Source organism: Amia ocellicauda, chromosome 10 (genome assembly GCF_036373705.1).
Source record: "Amia ocellicauda isolate fAmiCal2 chromosome 10, fAmiCal2.hap1, whole genome shotgun sequence".
Taxonomy (NCBI): Eukaryota; Metazoa; Chordata; class Actinopteri; order Amiiformes; family Amiidae; genus Amia; species Amia ocellicauda.
In genome coordinates this window covers 26,893,783-26,917,333 of record NC_089859.1, presented here as the reverse complement: position 1 = coordinate 26,917,333, position 23,551 = coordinate 26,893,783, and the positions used below count along the sequence as shown (strand labels likewise).

Genomic DNA, 23,551 nt, shown 5'->3' with positions numbered 1-23,551 from the left:
AGTGGCTCAAGAAGAAGCACATTAAGGTCCTGGAGTGGCCTAGCCAGTCTCCAGACCTTAATCCCATAGAAAATCTGTGGAGGGAGCTGAAGGTTCGAGTTGCCAAACGTCAGCCTCGAAACCTTAATGACTTGGAGAGGATCTGCAAAGAGGAGTGGGACAAAATCCCTCCTGAGATGTGTGCAAAAACTACAAGAAACGTCTGACCTCTGTGATTGCCAACAAGGGTTTTGCCACCAAGTACTAAGTCGAAGGGGTCAAATACTTATTTCCCTCATTAACATGCAAATCAATTTATAACTTTTTTGAAATGCGTTTTTCTGGATTTTTTGTTGTTATTCTGTCTCTCACTGTTAAAATACACCTACCATTAAAATTATAGACTGATCATTTCTTTGTCAGTGGGCAAACGTACAAAATCAGCAGGGGATCAAATACTTTTTCCCCCTCACTATATCCCTTTTACTGAAAACTACAAAGAGATCACTGATCCCACACTGAACTCGTACTTTGTGTATTGTAAGCAGGCATGCTGTAGAGCAATTCCACGGTTTCATCTGAAGTGAAACTAGGTGTTATGGAGACACTCTTTTGAAAAGATTAAACATTTGTTGTTTACCTGCTCGCCGCGCCTCATAGCAGGCAAAGCTCATTTCCTCCTTCAGTTCCTCATTCTCGGTGGCGATGGCCTCCCCAACAGTGACAAACCTCCCCACAGCCACATTGACAGCCTGGCCCACTCTCTGAATGGCTCTAAGTGTTTTCTCAGATTTCTTTGGTTTGTCTTTGTGATTGATCAGGGTAGTAATCTGAAACACACAAAAAAGGTTTAGGTTAAAAACAATCCACTTTAAGCAGTCTACTATAGCACTTGCACTAACATGGTTCATTGGGTTTGATAGGTGTTTTAAAAGACAACATCATAAACTGGTCTCCTGCTTTTTAACTGTGTTTACAAGGGCCTTTATTGAAACTGTGCATTGTTTGTTAGCAGGTCCAATTGATGTCTAAATACTTAAACGTACAATTAGGCCAGGTAACCAAGTTAATAAGCATGTCACAAGCTTTCAAACAAGCCCTAGAAAACAGCAATATGTGATCCAGTCTGTTCAGTTTATAGAGGTAACTATATACAGAAGCTCACTGTTACAGGTGGCAAAATCCAAAAAGCAAGACTGAAACCATCCATAGCGATCCCTTCATAACAGAAGTTAATCTTAAAGCAGTTGAAAATACAATCTACCTGCATAAACTAAAAATGTGCAGCTCCTGCTAGTACTTTTCTGGGATTACAACAGATGTCTTCGCTCCGATTACTGTGCTGATTATTATTTTCTCTGCAGATGATTTCCCCAAAATGTTGTAGGTGTGTACATCAGCGTGGCAGAGAGATACCCAGGCCTTTTCTACTAACAATCACTACACCCTGATCTCTATTCTCCACGCACTTCTCCGCATCTTCTCCACCCAACCAGACGTTTACAGTTCAATTGAATAGCTCTCCCTTTGAAACACATTTCAGCATCAGTTACAAAACCATCACCATGGACAACAGTAATGACTGCCATGCCGGGCTAATGATTAGAAGTACATGCAGGTTATTTTAAAACATCTTTAACTTTTCTGCCTAAGAACATCGCTACAACATGATGCAAGAAAAACGACAGGCTGGGAAATATGTGACACAGCCCCATTACCCAGTAACCCAGTAAGATTGTACTGTACAGCAAACAGAAACAAGAGGCAGTGAACTGAACAGTAAACCTATTGACTAGCAGGAAGCAGAGCTAAACAAGACATGCTTAATCAGCATGTACCATTTAATACACTTTACATAATGGAACACAGTGAGAGGAATTAGGAATCTGCATGGAGGCACCAGTCAAAAGGGATGTTTTGAAAGAAAGCCTGATTAGGAGGAAGGTGCTTTAGTGGCCCTTGCATGCACAATAGGAAAACATTTAGTAAAGAGTAAATGCATCTCAGGGCATTCCTCTACAATGATCTGTAGAATAACTAATTCATCTGTACATTTTAGACCGGGATGTGTTATCAACTGGGGCCAATTCACTGCACAGCAGCTAAGGAAAACCTCATGCAGCCATAAGAAAAAAAGTATTTTGAAATAAATACACACAATTTACAACACTTTATCAAGCAATTAGTGTGTGCAATGACTTAAAACAAATTTACATCAATAGGGTAGCTATCAAATGGCTGTGGGCACTGGAAGTATGTAAAATTTCCCCACTGTGCGCAGGGCTGAATGTATATTTTCTGAAAACAACTGTGGAAAACAAACAAACAAACAAACAAAAAAAAAGATTGTTGTCACAGGGTTAGGAAGCTTCAATATTAACTTCATTTCTTGATTCTTATTACATCATCTTGTCTTCTCTCCAGCCCAGGAGCTGCCAGCAGTGAAAGGCCAGTCACCCCAGGAGGCCCAGAGACAGAGACGGCCAAGGTCTCTTCTGCCAGAGCCAAAAACCCAATCTTTTTATGTTTTTCATTAAACAGCCCCCAGATATGCACCGCTTACCACTTACTGTGTGTAAGTATTATTTAGCATGAAAATTACCACACACAAAAAAAAAAGAGGAGAGAAACAATTACTGAGCTACAGTGATGGAAGATCACTTTAAAAGGTCCATGACTCATTCCAAGTTTCATTATCCCTTCTAGTGCAGCTTCCTCCTATAGAGACAAGCCAAGCAGAGAAGCGCATGGTGGCAGGGGGGATAAATGACAACTTTTGTTTTTGTTGAGTTTAGATTTCTGCTAATTGTTTCCAACGCATAAGGTATGATAAGTTTGAAGACATCCATAAGACAGGCTTATTTATCCAAACACTGCTTCTGGTACAACTGCCGGTAAATGCCAAGTGAAAAAATCCCTGTACAAGAGACTTCGAACATCCTACCGATCAACCCACTGCAAGTTATGACGCACAATGGCTTTTCAACACAGATCAGTTCAGGGAATGCATGGAGATTATACCAGTCATTTTTTATCCTTGGAGGAACACTTAAACAAGAAATGCACATGGTGTATACTCTAGACTGCTCAAACACAGCACTCTTCTATTATCTGATCATTTACTTCATAGTCATACACTGGTAGACCTTTAATACATAAGTGGCCCATTTATCACTAAATGAGATCATCAATAATTGATCATCCAAGCCTATTATGTACCCAGTTATAATTATCCTCTTAAACAGGAGAGGAAAAGAAGAAAGTAAAAGGCGTTTTAATTGCCACTACACACAGCGGCAGGACCACATGCTATTCCCAATAGGACCCTTGCATATCTGAGCTTCACAGACTGGGACTGGGAACCACACATGGGTTTCCACAATAAACTACAGGTTAGTCAGATTTAGACATCCCTAAAAACTCAAGCATTTATAAAGATAATATAATTAGGTGTACAGTGTGGGAAACATCAAAGAATTCAACTGGGGCCTAATAAATGTACATTTAGAAATTGCTATACAAATGCTACATTTAGATTTTGAGTTGCAGAACAGCTCCATCCATACAATCCATCCATGCAGTATTGCATTTCAGAATAAGGAATATGAATAGTATGAGGTTAATAATATGAGGGTAATTAATTGTTATCCATTTATTAAATTAATATTTGCAAAGAATACTTTTTTTTTAATTATACAATTGTTATCCAATTTCAAAATTTGAGAGCATTATTAGGAGTCATTTTGGAGAATTATTAATTAAAATTAATTTGATTAAAGTAGTTACATTTTAGTCTGGGATAGGGTTTGGACTAGAGCCCCTAGTACACTTAAAGTTTTGTTAAGGTTAGAGTTACTTTTCTACTTCCTCAGTTCAATTTTAGGATCATTATTTAAATGTACAGCTAATTCATTTCCATATATGTATTAACTGAAGATTTAGACAACAGACACTTTTTCAACCGTGAATTCAAATCATAAGCCAAACATTAGACCATTCACTGAACCCTACGTCTGCATCAGTATTGATATGGCAGAATTTCATGACACATAATAGGACTAAATAAAGGTGGTCTTGACAAGTAAACAAGTTTCACCAATGTTTGTTGTAATCTTTTCCTAAAACATCTGACGTCCAGCTGCACTACAGCATTTTAAACCTGCACATTTCAGCCAGCGAGGACTGTGCTGCACATTCATAGCCATGGTAACCACTTTAAGGTTATCAGCGATAAGTATCATAAAGGGGCCTCAGTGAAAGTACGGTATTTGAGAGACTAAAATGTTATTCCAACCGGCCCCCATCCAGAGACATCATTCAGGAGTGTGAGCAACAGGAAGACACCTGTCATACCTCTCTCTCAACAGCGTGCTGCATCATCACCAGCACTTCACAGGGGTTAAAAAGCAACTTGTTTTCTTGCAGGATCACGGTGATTAATCATACTGACTCTTCAGCTAATGGGTTTAAAAAGCGCAAAATAAAAGCAAATTCAGGTGGCGGAGGGGGGCCAGAATTCCCAGACGAGTCCTCTCTTTAATGTCTTTAGAGAGAGATTAACACATGGGCAGGGCGCCCTCTGTAAATACTGAAGATGCATGGAAGAGAAATAAAATATTGACACAAGCACCAGAGGAGAAGCTTCCTGCTTTTTATATAAATTTTTAAAAACAGCGACTCTAAGGATTCAACCCTTAAGGCAGGCAAACAATTCTGTAGCCATGATGACCGGGTGCACATTAATAGGCGTATACTACACTTTAGAGTCACTGAGGTACATCTAGACTGCTACAGAGAATTGTTGGCTAATCTTCAAACTTCTGCTAATATCTTAACTATTTCCCTTGTGGTTCTGATGCAAACCTGTGCATGTTTAACTGACCTTGGAAACCACTTGTATATTCTATGCAACTGAATTTGAGTTGCAAGTTACTGCACACAAGACCTGCAATTGAAGGACAGAGAAGCATTGGGTGGAGGGAAAAATCATATGAACTGTGGAGGCACTAAGGCAACACAGGGAAATGCTGTCAAGTACTCCTAAGAAAGGTATTAACCCTACTGAAATGTATAATGATAGAAGAGAGTGAGCTCAGTAGCAAAAGGTTTCCACCCGAACCTCACCAAACTTCTCGATAACTATTTAGTGTGAAGCCAAATGTTTAAATTGATAGACTCACCCATCATCACTCAAAGACTGACAAGTCTCTGCACTGAAATATAACATCATTTTGGACTGGTATGAGAGTCCTATACTACACTACCCTGAGTGATGGTGTCATAATTAATACATGATGGTAGCAGATGAGTTGGGGTCTGTTTAAAGCAAAGACTACTGTTTTATTTGGGCTTAGAAAGTTATATGTAAGTAGGGATGTGATGGAGCTGACAGAAATCCCCATCCGTCAAATGCAGATTTTAAAGCATTAAATCCGTCGAATGCAGATGCGGATGTAGCGTAATTAGTTGTAGGTTGAGGGGCAGTTTGTATTTGCCAGTATTACTGTAAAATCAGTTTGCTACAGTTTTTATTTTTTTTAAAAATGAAATATTTATCAAATTTTATTTAGGTAGTCGATACCAGTTCATTTTCCACAACAACGGGTTATCCTTTTGTTGAATTATAGTTTCACCAAAATATGTCGTGACCTCCAGTGCTGTAGTTGTAGAATAAAGGAGCGGGTGCTGCACTTAGTTTTTATATGAATTGTTAAGTTCATAATCGGGCTTTATTACTTATTTTCATCATATTATTTCATACAAATACACCACACAAGGAAACATTTTAAATACATTTATTAATAATTTTGAATATTTAGAATTGAAAAGCATGGGGTTGTAAGAGTGGCGCAGCTCTGCTCAGCTCCACTAGACCCGTGTCAGAGGCAGAGTTCCCTCTTAACGGATTTTAAAGTGCCGGAGCGGCGCTCTGGTCTGGTGCGCTCCGACAGCATTACAGCCCTATCTGTAACAATCACATCATCCCTTCTCTCTGTAAAACAACATCTGGACCAGACTGAGTGAATGAGTGGACTGTCTTCATACATGTGCATGTTGCAATGGTAGACACACATATTTTGTTACAAAGTCGAATTTGTTTGGTTTATTCGATGGAGTTCGGATTTGCTAAACATGTGCGAAGTTCGACATCTGCGAATGCTGATTCGAACTTTGTCACAACCCTATATGAAAGCATGACATGGAAAAAGGTTATGAAACACAAGCACTTTGGAGAAACACACAGGGAATAGTTTGCTCTATCAGAGATACATGAAGGCTTGAAATATGCTGTGTAATTTGGAGAACAGCAGGAACACACTGACACCACGATACTTGCAATTTAGATATAATCTCTGAGCTGCGCCTCCGAAAACCTGGCCTTTCTGGAGAGTGGAGACAGTTCCATGAAATTGATGGCTTTCTCGATGAATTTTCACTGAAGATTGTCAGGCAGGATAAGCCGTGTACCTGTGAATCCCATCTGGAAACAGTCTGTGCAGTGAATTAAGTGCCCAGTTATGTGCTCCTGCATTGCAACACAGAATCAGATAGTTTCAGCGTAAACCCACTAACACTCCTGCACCAAGGTCAGATCTGAGGCATGAAGGATTGCATTTTGAATAAAATCATGCTTGTCATTAGTCTGCATGTGACAAAAAGTACTGATCAATCTATCTAGTCATCTCTTACAAACGATCAATCAAATGCACCTGCTTACTACCATACAAATATTATATAGGGCTGTACACTAACTGAACTTGCCAACCTGCCAGTCCATGAAAATTAACCGGCCCAGATTTTGGCCAGCCTGCCCAAATTACAGACAATGTAACGCTGCAAAAAATAACAGAATTCTGATTTGTGAATAATAAACAATGATACATTCCACATTGTTATTTTTCTTTGTCAGAATCAGGTATAGCATAATACTATAATTATACTAAATGTATGCAGAAATGTATTTAAAAACAACAAATTTTAGAGGGAGCCGACTAAGTTCAAAACGAAGGATGTGCAAAATGACCAGAAACCATTCTTACAAGATGTTGCCTCATAGCAGATGGCATGCGGACGTTAACTGTTTGTTGGAAGCATAGGAACAATGCTGTTTAAACACCGATACTTTAATTTCTAGTGGTTATCGTTATGCAAAAGTTGGTTATAGTATTTTAGAAAACATTTATAATGACAAATAAATGATAATTTATAAGACCTTGGTTTTGGGTTCAGATTTTCTTTTTTGGGGCAACACAATCTATCAGTGGCCGAATAAAAAGAAATAAGAAAACAACAGGTAAAAATACTGGATTTCTGAACTACTGAAATCTATTTCATAAGTGATGTCCATAGTGAAATATATATTTAATTTCCCATAGGTCCGCTTAATTAAAAGATCAAGTTAATTCTTACATGGGGAGCCTGGTGTAATTGCAGCACATTAAAGATTTCCAATTATATTTTTTTACCAAAACACTTAAAAGTCTGCTGTAGAGGTGCAAAGGAGCATTATTTGAAATGACAAATAAGACAATTATGTAGTATAAGCTATTAAAACAAGGTGGCAAAGACCTACAATATTTAAACAGCACTTAGCCTATGCCTTTGCTGCTATAAGTATGATACTAAATGCTAGATGCAGAATTTTGGAAGCTCTACAGAGAACGATAGAATCTGGTCCAGATTTTGATTTAGATTTTTTTAATCAATCTCGGTCCCAACTGCTTAAAGACGTGAAGTTGCATTACTGCCTGCTGTAATCTGTACACGTCATTGCAAGAATGTTCTGCTTCGTTATTCCATCTCCAGTTCCTAAATTCAATTGTGCTACCGGTCCACAGTTGTTCCTTCTAATTAGTCTTATGTGGCGTTGCATTTCTCCTTGTCCTTCCCTGTAGAGCACATTAGAGTCAATTAAAAAAAATCTCCTGTCTTTTAATTTGTACCATGGTGTTCATCAAAAGGAGTAATGCTAATGCAAGGAGACAGAGAGAAATTAATGGAGAGGAGGAATTTGGTTTTAAAGCTATTTCATGGGCTTTCCCACAGTTGAAAAAAACAAAACATTCATATTATTGCCTAGATTTCAGTATTTTGAGTTATTTTAATTGCTATTAACCTTATGTGGAAGTTCTACTGTCCTGAAGATGTTACCTGCCCCTCCAAATTCCTTTCACCTTCTATAGTTCTGTGTTATAAAAATGACTGGTATTTATGTAGGCTATATTAACAAAACATTTAAAATGTACTTGTTTGGCAAAGCATAGAGGACTATCTATAATATTGTATAAAATAAAGTACTGCTTGTTTTTAAGTTGTTGTGGTTCATTTACCCCTGTAAATGGATTAACCAGAGAGCAATGTTTCAAATGCATTTTCAAGACGCACAGTCTGGTTTGAAAAAAATTACTTGTGCTTGTCTTTCCATAAACCCTGAAAGGTTTCATGCCACATGTCCAAGAAGCTTCAAAAATGATATCAGCTTTATTCAAATAAAGATTCTATGCTCTTATGTACCTATTCAGATTCTGAATTTTAAATTTAAAGTCAAATAATTTTCAGACTTGCTTGCAGGACGAGCCAGATTAGATCACTGACAATGATTTCCTGCCTTTTGTTCCTGAAACATCAATAATGGACCCCTATTATACCCAGGCTTACTACACCCCTGTCGTCGGCTTACTTGGATTGATGGGATAGCAGGGTTACAGTTCTTCTGTACCAAATGTTCATAGCCCTCATGTACAGCAAACTGTGAATACTTCTCCCCTATTGCCCTCTTGCATGGCATGATGGCAGATAAGACTGGAGAGTATCCCACCGGTGCGACTTCAGGAGGAATTCCTGGAATCTCAATACACTCAAGATCAAGTCCAGAGTAAAACACACACAGAGACGGACCAGGCTTAGGACAAGTTATGTTCAGTTAACACACAAATCACAATCTCATCATTGTAAATCCCTTCAGGTACAGACATTTCCTAGTGAAAGTAATTATGTTTAAATGTCATATATATCATCACTGCGGTGTCATAAATGTAGCACATTTAAGACATTACTCTGTGATTTTCAAAAGAAAGTGCACTAAAGAGTGCACAATTTTTTTATTTTAAACACAAATAGCGAAAATATATTATTAGCTTTACACCAGAAGTATTTTCTTCTCTATCTCCCCCCATCCCTTTGCATTTGCTGAGTCTAGCATTCTAAGTTTAAATAACTTACAGATATGCAAGCATTCTACAATCCATATTTTACTTTTAGATTTCCTTTTTTTTATGTGGAGAAAATCCTGACTCAACCTTACTAAGTCTTTAATACAATTTGCACTAGAGAACTGGGACACTTCTCTACAACCCTGAGCCATAGCATCCCGCACCTTTGAAATGATAAATGACTGTGACTATAGTCATGCAGTGAGGAAAATAGACACTTTAAGGTGGGGAAATACCAAAATATATTAAACACATTTCAGCATATATGACCTTAATTTCTGTTCCATTTAATTTAGTTTTAAGGTAATTTTTGATACTGTACTTCTATCCCATAAAGACAATTAAACACAAACAAATGGGTTCCCTCCCACTAACCCCTTGATAAGCGTATCTATGAATAACTTCATCTGTATTTCAAGAGGTGAGCCACAGTCTGTTGGTCACTGCTGTGTGGAAACTGTGCTTTTTCCTCGGATTATGGGTGATCATTCCAGCATTCTCAGCAACAAGTACATAGTGTCAGTGACCGCTATCTACTGCATCATCTCAAATATCAGTTTCAATTACAATTTGCTCTTATTTATTTTATAAAAAAAGTACAGCATAGGCTTACACTTATAAATGGTGTACTGTGGACCTCCTGTCTGCAATAGCAGGTGACATCTTATTAGCTTACTCTAACAAATCAGATCCATTGTTAATAAATCCAGTTCACAGTAATGACTCCCAGAAAGCCATTCATTGTGATGGGTATTGTTCAAGATATTTCCTTGAAGTCATTGTAACATGTTAGTGTATACTCCTCTCCTGCTCTCTGCTAACGTGTCCCAGGTTTACACATATTTCTCTTATTGCATTCAGCCAATCGACAGAGAAAATAGTTTCATGGGAGCCATGAGGTTAAAATATCTTAAGGTATCAACTTTAGATTTAGTTTTCAATTGAATCTTAAATATTTGCATATGCAAATAGTTGAATATGCTTTGCCCTAATCATAAGTGCATTAAGATGGATCAGCTGGACACATTTTGTGGTTACTTGTGTATAAGAAAATATATAAACAAATGGGTAAGCTGCAACATGGGGGGGGATATATATTACATTAAATAAATAATACAATAAAATATTGTAGCAATCGCAAGCCTCACTAGGAGGCCTGGGCCTTTTAGTGATGTGTTAAGATCGCTGCATTGTGGCACGGGAGAATGGGGTTCGAGTCCCTGTCGTGGCCAGAACCCCCAAGTCATTACAATATGATCTGCTTAAGTTGCAGAAGTGAGTGGTTTTTACTTGCAGGGAACACTTTAAAAAATGACTTCAAGAAAACAATGCTTTCCCCTGAACTGTAGCCAGCAACTCGAATAGAAAATCATTAAGACCAGAGTGTGGAACTGCAACTGTTCTCTCTGCATCTAGGGGGTAAGAACTGCACACAGGTTCAAAAGCTTTACAAAGCAGTCACAATCCTGCTCTGCTTTACACAAACTGAGGAGCTCTTAATGGCAATGGTAATTAGGAGAAAATGTTTGACTACCAGTCCCCAGGAAGAGTTGCTAAAGAAATAGTTGCTCCCAGTTAAAGTCAACTCCTAAATGAATGAAAAATTGGACTTCAGCATTCGGCCCACAATCAAATCTACAGTGTATATATTATTTATATTATATATGAATATAGTGGAGTGACATTTCACCTATTTCCTGTGGCAACCTTTTTAGATGAGTTTCTACATTGCAGGAAGAATAATGGACACAGACAAAGCTTAGACTGAATTAACTCAACATCAACAAGCACTTACAGTATAGACATTAACTACAGTAAATAATGGCCTAATCTAATTATACCACAACCATAGGGGAGGGGGAAGTGGAGGAGGGGGGTAAAATCAATATGCTGATGTTAAGAAATTAAAATGTAATGAAAAGCAATGCTAGCAAATGCACTCTTAATTTGAATAGCATTGTTTCCCTTTCTTGCACTTGGAAAACCCAGTGAAGAGAAAATCTTATAAAAACAGTTTTTCAGCTATTTCCCAATTCTCAGTCCAACAAAAGGACTCCTAGCCTAGCCTTGCTCCCACTTCCTCTTCTTTTCACAGCAAGTGGGAGACAAAATCACTAAGAGTAATGTACTATGCTTCTGAAACATCCACTGCAGACAAAATACAGATAATCACAAATTGTATGAATGTGCTCCCTAAGCAATGCAGAAAATATTTAAACAGGAAGATCGGGTTTTGGTTAAAAAGACATTCACACAATTTGCACTAGGATTACCTGTAAGAACCGCATTGCCTTTATGTGGAGTAACCTGGGAGACACTAGTCTGAACGTTTACCCTGGTTAGAGTACACAATGGTCGACAGAAGCTGTTGACAGCAGATTGACTAAATTTCGATGGCTTTTCAGTTCCACAAATGAAAATGGAAACAATTGTGACATCTGGTAAGCATCACATTTCTCATTTCTCATAAAAAGTTAGAGAGGAGAGGGCAGTCTTTGAAATCAGTAGCTACCACTTTATAAAAGTAAAGCAGCCATTAGCCAAATTAAAGGTAAAAAAGGACATTACAGGAAACTGCCATTAAACACAAGAATGATTTTTTTTTATGAATCATACCAGTACTTTCAAATAGAATTGAAATGTTAAAAAACAATGTGAAGGCAATTTACTGGCAGATAATGACATGCAGTGGGTAATTAGTTAATAAGCTTGAAGGAGGTCACTAACGAGTAACAAAACTTATACTGTTCAATCAGCAAGGACATTTTCATTTGCATTTGATAAGGAATTAAATATATGAAAATACAATCATTCACAGTATTTTAAATTACTATAATATTAATTTGGACTTAATTGCAGATACAGGAACAAAAAATAAATAAATAAAATAAAATAAAATACAGTTTTGATTTTTCAGGTAAGAGGATTTCATCTGGCACTTAAACTCCAGTCACTTTACATTTGTATTAGTGGAGTCGTGTTGCACCAAGTTCATCCTTTGCATTTAAAGCATCATTGAAGCTTTTATTCAACATCAAAAGGTAGTTAATACTTGCCAACAAGATTCAAATGAAAGTTTTTATTAGAACAGAATTTCACACAGTGTGACTCCCAGCACTACTGAAGAGAAATCTGTCTTTGGTTGTGTGCATGGGGAGAGTACCAGCAGAAAGACCTAACTGGGTAATATGTACCACAGGAGAGAGGACTGCTAGGCTGAAGGCTGGAAATAAATCATGGAACATATTTTGAAAAATAGAGCAATGGGAGGGTGTAACTACTAGCCCTGTGATGCTGCTCTAAGCACAACCCCCCAGCAGCACGCATTGCGTTGGACTGATTCTAATCCATGGCATCCCTGTGGACAGATCCCTGACGGGTGCCTTAAACTCAAGGTGCACGGCTGCGTTTATCTAGTGTAATTTCTCCTGGTTTTAAACAGGTGCTCGTCTGACAGAATACAGCAAGTAGGCAAAGGAGAAGACAGATTTTTTTTTACTCCTTTCTTGAATGGAAATGTCTGCTTTAACATTGTACTCCAGGAGAGAAAACATTTTCAGGAGAGCTTGTTCTACAGCTCTAGGGGAAAATTGCTTATTTTGGCATCCATTTGTATTACACAGAGAAGATGCAAGTTACAAAAATAAACTGTCAAGTGCTTGATATAATACCAGGATCTATTATTATTATTATTATTAATAATAATAATAAATAATAATAATAATATTATTACAGTGTTCTAGGCACTAGACCCTTAACAAATCTTAATATTTTAAAACAGGGGATATAGCATAAACACAGATTTTCATGTTTCAGGTCTCCACAGGAGACTAATGCTGTTCTAAACTCACATTATAGATTCATATCCAATCTTTGTTATTTTATCAACAGAAAACAGTGATACAATTTCACTTTCACTAGTGTTTTTTACACTGCAAGTTCAGACCTCAAGTGGCTTCACTCCGACTACCAGCATGATTTTTCTTATCAAAATAAAGTGAGAATCACATAAAAGCAAAGCCCAGTATAATTACTGAACAGAGAAATACGGTCAAGGGTTAAATTCACTTCTTCAAACAGTACAAATCTGGAATGGGGGCCTCCGTGAGAGATGTAGACAGACTGCTAGCATGGATCTTTAGATGGCATTGAGGGGGGGACGTCTAACTTAATCATCCTTAATAAATATGCGTTTTATGTAAACAGGTTTGAAGAAGTTTCAGCCTTCAGCCCATAATTCTGCTCTGAGGAGTGAGGGAGGATTACCATGCTGATGGATCGCGCATTACAGAGGAGCAGCAGTGAGAGAGACTGGCTGGCTCTTGGACCGGTCAGACCTCAGCCAGGAGGTTGGACAAAAATGCTGAGTGACAGCTTCTGCCCACTTAAGTCTGAAAAGCTGAGCCAGTTAGTCGAGGTAGAAACTCAAAGGTTCCCGTGACCATGGGTGGTAGGAATTTAAAATAATCTTGGATTTTAGAAAAATATGATTATGGTGTTCGACATAAAATCCAGGTGCAGTACTTTTTCTTCTACATACAAAAACAGAGAGAGAAAAGAAAAGAATAACAATGTTATAGAGCAGAAATGTTAAGAGTGAGGGGGAACTGATAAATATCCACTAAACTGTAGATTACAGATGGCAACTACACCAGCTAACAAAACATACATAAACTAAGATGTATGCCCAGGGTGATAGAAAATATACAGTTATAACCCAATCATTAAAGCATTTGCTACAATGTGTTTCAGTAGGCAGAGGGCAGCCAACTCCATTGCACAGGGGAAGGTTATGTATTCCACCTCCACATGCAGACCGTTCTCAATTTGAAAAGCAATTCATCCAGATGTACGTCATTCACAAAACAGAGTAACATACTGCTTTGGCACATCTTTATGATGGAGAACACATACAGTAGATACACCACCCTAATCTGTGGGGGTCTTATTCGTGCATTTCACAGTTACATCTACCTTCCAAACAGAGCACCAGTACAGTGATAGTGTCGTCCTGAAAACTGTAATACTTAGATGTCAAGAAAATGATATAATATATAATGATCACAATAATACAGTGAATCAACATTGTTAAACTGTACCTTAATAACACTGACATCCACAGAAACAGCATCAGGTTTTGTTATAAAGAAGAAAAACAAACCACAGTACAGATTTAATTTAGGTTTATTTCATTGGCCAGGTTTCGTTTCATCATAGTACTTCCTGTACTTACCACTGGATCACATCATTCATGGCGTTCACATGACTCAATGGTCTCTGATTAATTGACATTCACAACAAGGGAAAATGCGTGACACAATCCTTACCATTTCCCACACACAAACACTGCACTTGTTTCATGCAGAATCTGAAAACATAACATAAATGCTGCACAGCAAATCTGTGGGACTAATCACATTATAGGTTCAGCAAATACCCTGTGCCTCAAAACCTTGAAACAGGATTGAATACATATCCCCCGAGTCTTAGGCCTATTTTTCAAATACTGTGCTATACAAGCGTGCTTTTTTGTTTATTTGAGGTAGTATCTGCAAAATATTTGATAGAGAGTTTGAACAGAGATCTTCAAAAGGGTGTCTAATAGTTCTGGGGGAAGTGGACAAGTGAATTGTACAAGACGATCAATGTACAAATTACATCCTTTCATACCAGAACTCGGCAAGTTCTTTTGCAACCACGGGAGCTGCTGAGACACACTTGTCAGTCACAAACAAACCTCTCCCTTTCCCTTTTCTTCTTTTAGAGCAAAGTCAGATTAAAATTTTACAGCAAAAACCTCCACACTAACTGGCTTTATAAACCCTTCAAGGGCTATACAGTAAGAATGAATCTTGGCTCAGTGTCTCCAAGTTTCCAAATTTAATGTGATCTATGGAAAGTAAAAATGATCTTCAAAAGCTTTTAGAGAAATGAGCCAATCCTATTTTAAATGACATTAAAAACAAGCACAATTAAAAATGCCCAGATCTGACACAATGAGTCAAATGTGCTCATTCCTTCTAGTTTAGCACAGTAGTAGTGAAGAGGAGGATTCAGTTGTTCAGTGGGGATTTATGTATAACCTTTGTTCAGAATTAAATTTTCCTCTCCTTTCATCTTTAAACAAAAACAAATTAAAATAGCACTTGACAGTGCACAGTAAATATTCATCGATCCTATAAAATCCTTTCCACAGAGGTGGCTCATTCAAAGTGCTCTATAAAAATAATTCTCAAGCTACACCATAAACAAAGAACAATAAGCATGGTTATGAAGTCTAACCAGGACAAATGGTAAACCTTTATTGGTAAACAAGTGTTTTGTCTTGGTGGAAGTAAAATACAGTGCCTATATGAAAGTCTACAACCCCTTGAACATTTTTCAAAATGCACCTTTGTCAGCAATTACAGCTGTGAGCACACCTAAATTTCTCAATATTTTACGATTCTTCAGCTCTCTGGCAGAGGGAAGTGGTTTCCTTAAAGACTTATATACATTTCTCCATTAATGTTCCCTTCTATTTTAACAAGTGTCCCAGTCCCTGCTGATGAGAAACATCCCCATAACATGATGCTAGCACCACTATACTTCACAGTAGGGGTGGTTTTCTTTGGGATTGCACCAAACATAACATTTGCATTACGCCAGAAAGTTCCATTTTAGTCAGATCACAAAACGTTTTGCCACATGGCTACAGATTCTCCCAAGTGTTTTCTTGCAAACTTCAAACGGGAATCACGGTGGGATTTCTTGAGTACCATACAGCCCAGATTTGTGGAGGGTTGTAGAGAATCACTACAATTTAACATAGGTAGAAGCCACTTAACTTTGTGTGTGATTTTGAAGGCGATTGCTTACACTCGTGCAAATTTAGGATTGCTATTACAAGAGGGGTGAACACTTACATTTTTAATTAATCTTCTACTAATGTCTAGAATATATTTTCACATGGAAGTTGTGGGGTCTGATGAGGAGATGAATGTGAAAATATATATATTATTCATTTTAATTCCAAACATTTTAAAGGTGTAGACTTTCTAAAGGCACTGTAAATAGCAACAGAGTTCAAGTTTTGAGACACAGGGACTCCTACTGCTGAACACTCAATTACCTAGTTACATAACCTCTGTGCCATATAAACCAGTCACGCCCTAAATGGGATTAGTAACACAAATTCCCAGAAGGATGACACTACATTAGCAAGTGTATTAAATGCATTTCAAAACTGTGTCGGAACATATTGTGATGTAATTTGAACCTTCTGCTTCAAAAACCCAGGCAGACAAAAGGAGATCACATCATTCAGTGGCTTTGTTTTACTATGCCCAGCTTGTTCATCCGATTTCTCTCCCCCAATTTGGTAACTATGCACTGGCACATGAAACTAACAGGTGCACCCTATTCATCATGCAGGAGGAAAAGGGTCTTGAGATCCTGATGGCTCCCTCTCGGAAAATCTCTTCAGTGGATCTTAACGCCCCTTTTCCACTGGCACATCCGACCCAACCCTGAACCAGGCTGGAACCTATCTGAGCTGGCCTGGTGCAAGTCGGGCGTTTTTCCACTCCACTACTCGAGCTGAGGTAAACGTCGACATCCACAGTGTGTGACGTAAGCAGTGTGCATGCCGCTGAAAGATACGCATGTTTTTCAGATGACAACAATGGAGGATCTTTAGAGTGTGGCTGTTCTCAATTTATTTATTAAATTATTTAATTGTTTTGCTTGAAGTGAAAACCAAGTCACCAGCTACAAAAAGAGGTGAGACAAGCTTCTAGTACCAATCTGAGACTGACACTACGTGATGAGGAGTTTAGTTAAGAGTTAAGCTCTGAGCCAGTACTTGGTAAGGAGCAGGGCTGGAAACTCTTGACAAAATTGCCAGTGACACACCATGCCAGTCTGGTTCCGGGTCAGATATGCCAATGGAAAAGGGGTATAAGTGAATTCTGCAGGATATGGCTCACCCAATTTATTTTTTACCAGCGATTCAGTAGGCAGAGACAGCACAACCAACATCGCTCTCTCTTCCACCTCCTTAACACAATGCATAAATGTCATAACATTGCTTGTTGTGGGTCCTGAGATGTGACTGAAATCTTGGTACAATCAGGGCTTACTGACATTTTTCGAAGATACCTTAAAATGCATCATAATGTATTCATGTAAAGATACATTGATCTTAGTCGTATGTTTTACTCTGAAAATCATCATTATATTGTTACTGGTGGAGGAGGAGAGTTTAAAATCAGAAATACAAATGGTCTGCTGGTTACCAGCTGGTAACCAAGTTCAGCTCATGCTGCAAGCACTTTAAACTTTTCTACATGAGATACAAGCATTAGCATATTTATAAACCATTCAGAAATGAGTTTCATAAAGTGAAAAAATACTCAAGAACATTTTAAACCTTCTAAGACATGCAAGACATATATGAGCAGTCACAATGATATCTTAATTCAGCACTTTGAATAATGTATACAGAAGAGGATTTAAACTTTAAAGTCTAATGTATTGTTTTCCGACTGCTTTTGCTGCAGAGAGTGTGTCATATACATATAGGCTTCCAAAGGGTCAAAATTTTAATTAAAATATATATATATTTTTTTAAATAATCTTGAAAGACAGACAATTAAAGAGGCTCCTGTATGATAAGCCAGGAGAACGCTCTGAGTGCTGGCACAGTGAAGAAGAGTATAGGAGTTGGAAGGGACTCCCCAGCGAGTGTGTAATGGTTTTCCGTGTCATGTTGCATCAGATCTGCAGGCGTCCGACACACAGCAAAGTTGCTTTAACCACTCGGTACCACTTGTGATGTAAAGCAGAAAGCTAAAAATAAAAAAAAATAAAAACCTCTCTTACTTGACTGGGTGTGAGAGATTACAGAAAGCAATCTGCCTTCGAGCACAAGGTTTGTTCAGTCTTAAAATATGTCAAAACACACTGAGTGCAATTTGCCAAGTCCAAAAAGGAAAAGCCGGGGCAGAAGGGAGGGAGAGGGCCTCTCTAACTATGAAGTCGGGTCAAACCGTTAAGCCACCATTTTTGAGAAGAAAATCAAGAAACCTGAGGCAGATTTTAAGGTTTAAGCAAATTCAAGGGATAGGACCTTAAAGGTTTGCTGTTAAAGATGTAGCAATATAACACCATATGACATGATCCAACACTGAGCAGTCTAATATTATAATGCTAATCAAACCAGCAATACTGCCAAGACAGACTATGTCTAGCAGCTGCTTGTGTTGATTTAATATAGATTGCCCTAGGCTGCAATGTGAATGACTGGATACAGAAAGCAGAAACTTATAATCACAGAGGAACAAAAAGCAAAGAATAAGATTCCACTTTCTTTCAATGCCTATACTGCAGTAGCAATGCATTTATAATACAACCCTGCTAATGTACAAGCTTGATCTTGTTTATTACCAACCTGAGTCAGGATTCTTCATCTACAGTAATGCTTGAGAAGGTTTAGCAACCTATATGGGTTAAAGCATGGTTTACTTAAAATCAGTCACCAGGTAGTCTTTCTAGCATATTTTGATTTTAATCAGAACTTCAACAGGGGAGAAAAATAATCAAATACTGCACAGGGCCTTCCTCAACACAAACATCACACTTTTCAATTGGTGACCCACTGCTTTTAGAGATGTTCTGACTGCTGTGATAGAGCAGCCTATAATCAGAAGAACAGCTCAACCACGGCTGGCGAATGGTTCCAATAGGATAAAATGACCTTTTTTCTTTCTGTAGCACTTGACTTTTAATGGGGATGATCTGTGAATTGCGTGCATAGGATGGACAAAAATAAACTAAAGCATGTACTTGGAGAGGCTGCTGCACATGCTATTTAGGGCACATACAGTACAGTGTGGAGTAAATTCTCAAACTTGCATACAAAACGGACAGTGGACTGAATTAAAGGTTTTACCCATGTGCCAATCGCAAATTATCATTCCCAGGATGCTTCTTTCCCCCAAAATATCCATGTCTAAGTCCTGCATGCTTAATGTGAGACTAAGTTTAACAAATAAATCCACAGAGTATGAATAGACTGTAAAAATTAACCAACGGTATGTATCCATTTCAAGCAGCAGTCCAGCAATTTCTGGGGTGAAGTAGCACTATAGTCTCCCATTATCTCCCCCATTTTTGAATAACAGCCAGCATCAGTGGCACAGAGCCATGCAATCAAGGTCATTGTTCACTGAGAGATGAGCATCAAACCAAACTTTCCCATTCCTACCTGAGGTATATGCCACTTCCAGTAAGAACAGTGGGAACCGCACTGGTAAGCATTCCTCTACAGTCCCCTTCTGGCATCCTTTCAGCCTCTTTTAAACACCAGTACAGATGATGTGTCAAAATGGCGATTTCCACATTTACTTTCAAGTGGTATGAAGCACTTTTAAAGTGTTTAGGTTTAAAAATACCAATGTAGTTAACATCTAACACAGCATTATACTTGAAAAATGTGAATATAAACAAAATGAATGTAGCAATGTTTGTTGGCAAAATAATCCAAGGCTTATTTTGGGCAGTAGATTTTATAAAAAAAAAGAAAAAGAAAAGCTTCCTTCCATTTGGTTATTGCAAGCAGACAGACATGTTACTGCAAAAGCAGATCAGAAAGAAGTTTAATTGTAAATAGTGATAAGACCTTTTATATTCATATATAAGGCTTGAGCATAAAATCATCACCTGATTTATCTACTTTTCATCAGGGCAAAAAAGGGAGAATAATTTTAAGAGAATTGATTTAATTGTCCCTCAAATCATGCTCTGAGTGACTGATGTAAAGCAGGGTTCATCCATTTCATCTGAATGCAAAAAAAGACTGGAATTTTAAATTAAAAGGAATTACCGTACATCATCCTCTACAGTGAGTCTTAACAGTTTAACGTCAGTGGGGATATATTTGTATAATTTCTTTGGCTCTGAAAATTTTTGGACTTTCACTTGGCACAAATATTATGGAACAAACTACCACATGGCAAAAGAAAAATCCTGTCATTTTTTCCCCTACTGGACAAGTTACCGGAAAACTGCCACTTCAGAAATTCATTAGATGACGAGATTGATTTCCCCCTCAGAAAACCCTTGGCTCTATATTTTGCTCAAGTAAAATAAGCCATTTGCTCTAGATTGAAGATTGCTAGTATTTGACCTCTACAAAAAAGAATACAAATCATAACTAGTAAGTTAAAATTTTCCTATGCTAAAAAAAAAAAAAAAAATCTGTAATACTTGAAATAACAGTGATTATTTTTTACAGTTCAAAAAGTAACATAGGTAATGCATTTGTGTTGATGCAAACGCAGGCACAGTGAGAATGAGCATTTGCTTCACAGATAGTTTTTAAAGTAGCATTTACTGTACTTTAAGGATGTTACAATATACTGGAATTACAATTTTACATCCATAATTACAGATCTACTGCATTTATGACATATAAGGGAAAAATAAAACGGGGCAGGAAAGAAAAACTGAGCTTGCGAGAAACCTTCATTGTGAAAAGAATCACAGAATTGTCCGTACATTTTCTTCTTTTATAGTTTTCACTTTACTATCTTAATGGATGGAAAGCCTTTTTGACCTTAAGCTGCTCTCCGAGGCAGGCGTAAGTAATGCTCCTTTCACCACCCCCCTTAATAACTGCCTACGATATCAAAATAAATCATGATTCTTCTATGTATACAACACTGCCCAGAGAAGCATGCATGATATTTTTTCACTCAAAGTGAATTTTATCATTGCTATAAAGGCAGCTGGATAAAAACTGAAGCCTTTGAAGAATGCATTAGTTAGTGGTTTTCAGTTAATGTGACTTATGTTAAGAAAACTTTCACAAGCTTCATCAACATTCCTATTATTTACATTTATTTTGTGCAGTATTTTAGACATTTACTCAAGTAAAATAGAGGAAACTCCTAGCCTCCTAACTTGTTATGTATTAATGGTACATTCCTTACATAGCAGACTTCATGGGCACTTTTTATTTTCTAATGTATTCCATGAATAATTAAGGCAGAACTGACTATAAAAGAGTGCAAATTGTCCAGATGATGTGTCAATTTCAGAAAATATAACAGTTGTACTGCATTATACCATGATGATTGGCTTCATTAACAGATCAACGTGTCATTTGGTTACTATTATGCTAGAGGATATAAAGATCGACCACTTACATTGCTTTTTCCATCTGGAGTAAGAAAGATTTATTTTGGAAGTTGAAAAGCAACCATCACTCAATGGTAATTTCCTATTAAAGGCTTCTTTATAAACTCTGTAAGCACTCTAAACACTTTAAACATTTAGCTTAGATTTATAGAGAAGTCCATCTGCAATTTTCATTATACAGCCATGTTATTCTTTAAAGTAGTACAAAGTTTTATTCTGCTATCCTGGAATATTAGTTTACCACTGTAGCCTTGCAACCCCAACAACAGATCTACATACAATGAGATTATATAGTTGTAACATCGTATTTACCATTTACTGGAAACAAATGACTGCCTAAGCAATGGTCTAATGATTCAGACAGGAGCACCCTCCCAGGGAATAATTGCTTGGGAACATCATGCTGCTTCCACGTTATATATATATATATATATATACACACATACATATATCAAAAACTTCAAAAAAATAAAAAACTTCTAGTGAATTTAATATAATTGATCAATTATCAGGCACATTTAAAAGTGTTTTAACATGAGATATGGCTTTAGTTTCCATACAACCAGGCCAAAAATATTTGTTCAAAACACAACATGTTATAGCCTATTAACCTTGGTTTCCGAGAATAATTAATAAGATTTAAGACTTGCAACTTGGCAAGTCAGTGCAAAACTGAAAATCTTAAATCTTTATTCTGCTTTTTCAACTGAACATAATCAAAGAACTGAAATATCCAGTTAAGCATGGAGGAATTTGCTTGATGTTGACTAAGAGGTGCTTTCTAATGAGGACAGGCATTTCCTTTTTGTCTCTTTGAAATGATTACATGATCTGTGTTCTGTGTTTTGATCTGTTAAGTTTCTCTCTAAGTATTCCTTGAAGAGATGACACCCCTCACTGAACGCTGAGCAGACAGTCAATGAATCCAGACAGATTCAGATCCAGTTGCTAAACTGTGAGGTCTCTCATCTGGAACCCATACTATCCTGTTGGGCACTCTGAATATTTAGACAATGCATTTGTCATCGTCAACAGTGTCAACAGAATGGTACCTCTATCAAATTAAAATACGTTAATGGGGTCAAAACACATCTTTCGTGTTTAGCCTTTATTGTAAAAGGCAAGCGTTGCATTTTTTTGTTAACAAACATGAATCATCATGCCATTTGTATCTGACTAAAAGAAACACAATGAATTAAATCTACTAGGACTGTAACAATTGAAGTACATATACTACTAGAAACATTTAACAGAGACAAACAAGTCCCGCAGCTAACAACATCTGGTGTATCATTTCTTTAAACATCAGCCACTAAAGCATATTTTAAGATACCTTTAAAGCCAAAATTGTCCACATTGCACACTTACATCATTCTTACATTTATCTCTGCTAGACTTTAATTCAAAATTATACTCCCTGTGTTCCTGACTGTTCCAACCTGTCATTAAAAGCTGTGAATCAATATCACTTTCTTGCCAATTCTTTTTTTGTCTCCCCCCATTCCCTCTGAAATTACTGTAGAGCTTTGGAGTAACAGATAGGTAAAGGGAGGGAGAGATTATAGCAATTAGTACTCTGCACCTTTTCATCTTCAGTGACTCGAAGCGTCGGCGTGACTACTAGATTTAATGTACGAAATTATTAGTCGTTTTGCTTATTTTTAGCAGGTCAATCTGTCATCTAGGACTCTAGTATGTAGTCCCTGCAGCCTCACAAACCACTAATGACAAGAGATTGTCAATTTCCCCCACAGATCGGTAACCAGGAGTATTTACAAGACAGTTGCTTCATCAAGGCAGCCTTTGAATCTGTGTTTGGTTTGACGGCAGTTTTTTGTGCGCGGCTCGTGAGCATGTCAAGCTACCAAGATAGGCATCAAAGGAAATGAAATGGCTTGCAGCCAGACAACAGTCAGGTAAGAAAGTGTTTGCAATGCTGGGCAAACAACTAGTTTTCAACTACAGAGTCTCTTAATAACATACCGGGAAACCAAAGCCAAAACCATTCCCATTGGTATGCGAGACCAAAATGCCAGGATGGTGTGTAAAGGTAAATTACACATTTTCACTTCCAGAATTTCAAGTGTCTAAAATTGGCTCTAAAAGGCCGTCATTGATACTCAGTTTCAAACTAATACAATATAATAATTTTTAATAATTTCCTAAACAATTAAAAAAGT

General features: G+C 37.5%; 1 protein-coding gene across 2 annotated transcripts in view; it reads right to left on the bottom strand.

Annotated features, from left to right (window-relative positions):
- Positions 1–23,551, bottom strand: part of ctnnal1 (catenin (cadherin-associated protein), alpha-like 1) — a 75,200-nt gene that overhangs the window by 34,853 nt on the left and 16,796 nt on the right. For both annotated transcript variants that reach the window (XM_066715762.1, XM_066715763.1), the window contains exon 2: positions 620–809. In XM_066715762.1, the coding sequence (XP_066571859.1) occupies positions 620–809 (190 nt within the window). The remainder of the gene's footprint in view (positions 1–619; positions 810–23,551) is intronic.